This window comes from Phocoena sinus, chromosome 3 (assembly GCF_008692025.1).
Source record: "Phocoena sinus isolate mPhoSin1 chromosome 3, mPhoSin1.pri, whole genome shotgun sequence".
Taxonomy (NCBI): Eukaryota; Metazoa; Chordata; class Mammalia; order Artiodactyla; family Phocoenidae; genus Phocoena; species Phocoena sinus.
In genome coordinates, this window is record NC_045765.1 from 60,047,982 (window position 1) to 60,054,784 (window position 6,803).

Sequence of the window (6,803 nt, forward strand, 5' to 3'; positions counted from 1 at the left end):
AGACATATAACCAGGCAGGGACAAAACAGAGTGAAATATTAAGAGATAACAGGAGTTAGCCCCAGGAAAAGGATTGTCAAGGGTGTTCCCAGAAAAAGGAACCAACATGTGCAAGAAAAAGGAACAACATGTGCAGTCACCTGTGGCCATGAAAGGGCAGTCTGAAAAATCAGTATGGCACCGCAGAGTCAAGTGACTGAAGTGAGACAGGAGGTTAGGACATAAAAGAACCTCTTGGGGATTGGAGGAGAGATCAGAGATTGGAAGAGACTGGAGTCTATAGCAGTAATCCAGGTAAGAAATAATTGACTAAACAGCAGCAGTGGGAATACAGAGATGTCTGAATCAATGAAAACATTTGTAAAAAGTTAACTTATAAGCATATTTTGGGTCATCTGGATAAAAACCAACATCTCACACCTTGTATTGCCACAAGATTTCATGGCCCAGTCTCATATTTTTATTTATTGTTTTATCACAGGCCAATATGCCAGAGGCCTTCAAGCCACGTGCAGCCAAGTGAAAGCCAAATATTAACAAAATGCACAAAATAAGCAAAAGTCTTACAGTATATCAACGAAGAAAATGAAAAGAATATGCAAATAGTAGAAAGACAAATACAAAAGAAACTGCTTTGTAGTAGTCATTATCATAGATCCATTTTGAGTGACTTATAATGTGAAATTTTTATTTTTGTATGTATCAACTTGCAGTAGTTCATTAGAAATGTAGTAGTAAATACGTAATGAAGTTTTCACTAAATGGATTTTAATTATATCATTTTGAAGTCATTAATAAATTATGTAGCCCATCAAAATAATAGATCAGAGACATTAAAGGGGTCCAGAATATACCACCATGGCATAAAAATTATTTTGAGTACAGGGCATGAGTTTTGGGAATCATTTACCTGCCCAAAAGCAGAGCTTCCCAAAAGAACTCAAAAGAATTAAGTTGTCATAAATCTCCTCCCCAGGAGCAACCAGAGAAGACTGCCTCATTACCTGAGATGATAATTCTCCACACCACACCTAAACATACACTGTCACAAAATGATCAAGTCTCCCATCTATGCTACTAAGGACCAATTTATCTTTCCTAAAAATTGTTTTCCCATAAGTACCCTTCTCTCTCTCCCCTTCCCCTATTAAGATGGTACATAGTATATATAACTAAGATTCCAAAAGCCACACAGTGTGGCCAAAAAAAAAAAAAACTGATAGAGGAAGTTGAACCAATGAAAATTGATGTGGAATTGAATATGGGGACTGAATACACGAATTGATGTGGAATTGAAGTGGGGAAGGAACCAAGGATGATTCCCAGGATTCTGACCTGTGCAAGTCAGTAGATGGCAGTGCCATTCACTGGGACAGAAGGACGAGAAAAGTAACTGGGGAAGACAGGGAATAGCAAAGGGAAGAGGGAATGTAGAATTATTTTCAACATACTTTAGGTGTCATCAAGAGATTCAAGTGGAAATGTCCAATAGAAAGACATCTATCTATATGGGTTTCAGCTTATTATATAACTTTGGAACTCACTGGCATATGTACAATATTTGCTATCATGAGAATTAATAATATCATGCAGGGAGTATGTGCAGAGTAAGAAAAGAGCCAGCCACAGAAACTATATGAAATAATAAATGTTTACTGTGCTTATTGTTTTTTGTTTTTTTTAAGAAAAAAAGAAAAAGAAGGGAACCAGGTCAGAAAGCTGTGAGGAACACCAACATTTTAGGAAAAAGAGAGCAATTAAAAGATAGAAATGAAAAATATTTTACGTACTTAATAACCAAGAAGTCATTTGTGGCCTTATTAAGGGCAGTTTTGGTGGATGTATAGAAGTAGAAGCCAAATTAGAAACAGGAGAAAAGAAACAAATGAGAGATTAAAATAGATGCAGGTGGGGCTTCCCTGGTGGCTCAGTGATTGAGAGTCCACCTGCCGATGCAGGGGATACGGGTTCATGCCCCGGTCCGGGAAGATCCCACATGCCGCAGAGCGGCTGGGCCCGTGAGCCATGGCTGCTGAGCCTGCGCGTCCGGAGCCTGTGCTCCGCAACGGGAGAGGCCACAACAGTGAGAGGCCCGCGTACCACAAAAAAAAAAAAAAAAAAAAAAAAAAAATAGATGCAGGTGATTGCTTCTCAATCACCCAAACAGCAGCTTCAAAAACAAAGAGATACTAGGTTCTACCTTTGTAAATTCCTATTCTATAGGACTCAATGGAATCCCAGAAATTACATTAGTAAAATTTTCATGTACTGGTGATCCTCACATACTTCAAAATGAACCTCGTGAACTTTAGAAACCAGTGACATATAAAAATGATTGACATATTATTCATGAAATCTAGAATGTAAAACTTAAAAGATACTTCTGATACACTATCTCAATGAATACAAAATAAAGGTTAACTTTACAAGTTTCTTCAAGGAAACCTACTGAACAGTCACAAGAACACAATGAATGAACTACCTTTTCACATAAATTTAATAGTAAGGTAAGGGGGGAAGATCTCACACATCAAAATACATTCTGATCACTTAAAGAGTTACCAATTGAAACTGTAAGTGCAACAAATGGATGCTACTGCATGAAAACAGCTTGTGGGTCAGTCACTAGACATACGGGTTTTAAGAAAGCAATCAAAGAGGAAGAGCAAATATTAAGAATCAAAGTGGGGGTATGAGCAATTTCAGGGTCTACAAGACGTTTATGAAATGTGATACTGAAACAGCAAAGAAATGGACTCAATACTAACAAAAGTGAAGGTCAGGTCATATATTAATTACAATCCAAAGGAAACTAAGCTAGGCGGCAATTTCAAAAAATATCAGCAAATGTTTACTCTAATTATATGTATCCACCTACATAAAGAAACCAAAGAGAAGGTTCTGATCCTTGATTCAGGCATAACTACCAGGTAAGTTGAATAACAGTGGTTAAATAAGACTGCCTAGTTTAAATCTAGGTTCCACAATATATTAGCTGTGTGATCAACCCCCCCTATATTCTACTGTGTTTTAGCTGATACTATTGTACAAAAATCCACAGAAAATTTCACAGAAATGAGTTCAAATCCACAGAAAATGAGTTCAAATCTCACCATGAACAAGTTAACACGTGTTTAGTGAACTAAACTGCAAAATACCCAATTCTAAGATATTCATTCGATAAAACTGGTAATTCCTTAAATGTGCTAGAAACCGTGTGAGTCTGCTGGAGAGAGGACGATGTGCAAAAACATCAGATTAGTGGTTACCAGAGGGGAAGGGGGTTGGGAGATGGATGAAGTGGGTGAAAGGGCCAACTGTGCATGGTGATGGATGGTAACTAGACTTGTGGTGGTGATCCCTTTGTAGTGTATACAGATGTCAAATTATAAAGTTATACACTTGAAACTTATTTTTTAAAAAGTGGGGGCTACGGACTTCCCTGGTGGTCCAGTGATAAAGAATCCACCTTACAATTCAGGGGACTCAGGTTCAATCCCTGGTCAGGGAACTAAGATCCCACATGTGCGGGGCAACTAAGCCTGCATGCCACAATTACTGTGCTCACGCGCCTCAACTAGAGCCCGTGTGCCGCAAACTAAAGAGCCCACATGCTCTGGAACCCACACGCTACAACTACAGAGCCCACACGCCGTGGAGCTTGCGTGCCACAACTACAGAAGAGAAAATCTGCATGCCACACTAGAGAGAAGCCCGAGCACCGCAACGAAGAGCCTGCACACAGCAAAGAAAGATCCTGCGTGCCTCAACAAAGATCCAACACAGCCAAAAACAAATAAATAAATAATAAATATTTTTTTTTAAAAAGTCGGGGTACATATTTGCAATCCTATGATTTCCTTCCCTATCTGACTCCAGAATTGGCTCTGAGCAACCTGTATACAGGGACTCTTTTCTCACTCTCTTTTACATTCCTAAGGACAGAACTTAAGTGTGCAACAAATGTCTGTCGGACTGGATCAAATCAACATAGTGACAATATCTCCAATACAGTACATACAGTGGCTAAATTGCTTTAACATTTCAAAATTATCAAAAATATACTTACATATAAGTTTACATGCATATTTACAAGATTTGCCATTTAAAGCTCATGTAAAACTGCAATTTATAGATTATAAGAAAAAGCCACAGTCATATGACATCTTGCTTAAGAGTTTTGACCTTAAAGTGAAATGTCTTAAAATAATTTCATCCTCGGTGAAAATGTAACTAAAGAGCCTAGAATAAAATGTAGTTTACATAATGTTACCGTAAATTTGAAAAAGAACAACTGATTCAACTTAACACCATTTCAGTGCTTACCCCCACTTATTCTTGCTTCTGCCTACATACCTGCCTACTCATAGACATTTTTAAAAGTCTTTTAGAGCCTTCTTTGTAAAGAAAACAGTAGTCTCTAAAAACAATGTAAATTAGCTATTTTAGTCATTGATTATTTTCGCGAACTTCACAGCAATCTTAGATTCCAATGGACAACTTAGGCATTTTAGTATTATTCTACCAGTTTTGTTTCCAAGAACCAAAGATTTATAAGTAAATTGGTAACTTCGCAAACTGTTGGCAGAAAATCTGTCTTTATTATAACGATTATAATAAACTTAGCAAATCACAACACATGACAATTTAAAGAATCCTAGAAGGAGTATAAAATTAGAAGACACCCTCACACCAAATGACAAATTATAGTGCCACATGTACACTCTGGTCAGAGGTTCAGAGACTTGTGTCCAACCACTTTCCAAGTGATGTAAAGACTTCTGGAAATCAAACAGGAGATCCTCCCCTTCTAAAGCTGAAAAACTGAACGAGAGGGCCTAAGTACAATTCGGGGAAGGTTCAGGGAGAGATGAAGCAGGCCCTAAGGAGGTCTCGCCAAAGCACAATCATCCATTCGTCTCCGCAAATTCACACTGAGTATGACCCTCACGTCACTGCAGGCCCGATGGGACCGAAATGAATCAGACCCCAAACTCTGCTCTCTAGAAGACATGGGTGAAGGGGCGAGGAGGGGAAAGGCACATAAACAGGCACTATGAGCCTTGTATGCCAGTTCTGAGGTACGGACCGAATCTGTATTCTTCACCCATGCATATACCCAGGGCGTTACATACAGCAAGTGCTCAGCGACTGTGTGCTGAACGAAAGAATAAATAAATAAGTATGGAAAACAAAGACGAGCCGCGGTGTCCGTGGCTCTGCCTCCCACCTCCAGCCGTTCCTGACACGGGCAGAAAAGTCACCCTCCCCTCAGACGGCGGCAGCAACCAAAGGTCAGCTCGAGCCGGGGCCCAAACTTTGCCGTCCGCAGCGCCCCGTCCCCACCTCCCACCCCCGGGCAGCACTTACCGTTAGTGTAGGGAGACCCCGAGGCCCGGGCGGCCCCGTTCTGGGCCTGGAGGCCGATGGGGGTGCCGCCAGAGGCCGGTATCCCGGGCTGGGACATGACGACGATGTTTATCGGGGTTGGAAGGGGCTGATTGGCGCCTGCGGCAGAGCCAAGCCGAGAGTTGAAAGACGACTGCTGGAAGCGGAGGGAGGGGGCTAACGACTTAGAACTGAAGGCGGGATAGAGAGAGGGCGGCGCAGGAAGCCCTAGGCATGGCGCCGCATTCTCCCTAGCCCGCCGGCGGTGACTGCCTGGTCTGGGGTCTGAGGCTTGGAAGTCGGGCCGGTGGGGCCGAGAACGCCCGGCTGGTAGGCAGCAGCCAAGCGGAGAGAGACGTAGGGAGGCCCTGGCCGGAACTGCCTGTCAGCCCCCGGCCGCGCAGGCGCAATCGGGACACGTGGCACTTCCGGCTCCGGCCTTGCAGCTGCCGCCGGTATAGGTGAGCTCTTCTTTCCCCGCAGGGCTGCCCTGAAGCCACCTGACAGCTCCGGGTGTCCCGGCCCGAAGGACGGAGCTCGGCTTCTCCTGCCACGTCACTCTCACCGTCGGCCGGAAGTGGCGTGTGTCACCGATACGGAAATCCCCGCCGTGATGAACGTCATCTAGCCGGCACGGCCGGGATGTGAGGGCAGTCAGGGTTTCAGTGGAAGCTTTCGTGGGGTGGGAATGACATTTCCTCTCCTCGAGTTTTTGTGAAGATTACCTGAGAGGACAGACGTCATCGTCCTCTGCTGAGACTGTGCCGAGTAGCTGAGCCGATTAATGTTCGTTGCAGTATTTCATTTCACATTTCATCATCATATTCCAGGTGTAAATTGTAAGGGATTTTTTAAGAAGGAGTGGTTAATTATGTACATGTGTTCAGAGTAATCAAATCGAAGAGGAGGCCTTTGCTTTTTGACCGGAGGATTCAGAAGTAATTTTAATTTTGAAACTCGCTGATTCATATAGCATAGTCACGCCAAAGTTCATTAACAGCATATTTAAATGGCAGTTTTATTTCCTCTTCTAAGAGTTTGCAGTAAGGTACAACATTCAAACTTCCTTTCTAGTCAAGGAGACTTTTTTTTTCTTGCAAGTAGAAGTTTTTTTTTTAACTTTTGAGGCCAAAGGGAGGTAGAAACTGGAGTGATTAGACAACATAATTAATGATCTCAGTAGTTATCTTAGCCACCTTCATTATACTTAGGTTTTCCTGTTCTGAGCTGATGATCAAGCCCTTCTTTAGACTGCAGATTTGTACTGTTCATTAAAATGTCATAACAGTTTCAAAACCGGTGAAGGGTGAAATACATCTTACTTAATTCACTTAATATCAAATGCCTATTATGAAATGTTATATTACATACAAAAAGAGTAAGAACTAAACTGCTGTGTGATGCCTGAAAAACGA

General features: G+C 41.9%; 1 protein-coding gene across 3 annotated transcripts in view; it reads right to left on the bottom strand.

The window, feature by feature from the left end:
• SEC24A (SEC24 homolog A, COPII coat complex component) overlaps nt 1-6,803 on the bottom strand; it is a 61,771-nt gene extending 54,968 nt beyond the window's left edge. The window contains exon 1 of one of the 3 annotated variants that reach the window (XM_032626713.1): nt 5,371-6,782. In XM_032626713.1, coding sequence (XP_032482604.1) covers nt 5,371-5,467 — 97 coding nt within the window. In that variant the 5' untranslated portion in view covers nt 5,468-6,782. Of the gene's footprint in view, nt 1-5,370 lie in introns of all 3 variants that reach the window. The other 2 variants (XM_032626712.1, XM_032626714.1) reach the window with 2 other exon arrangements.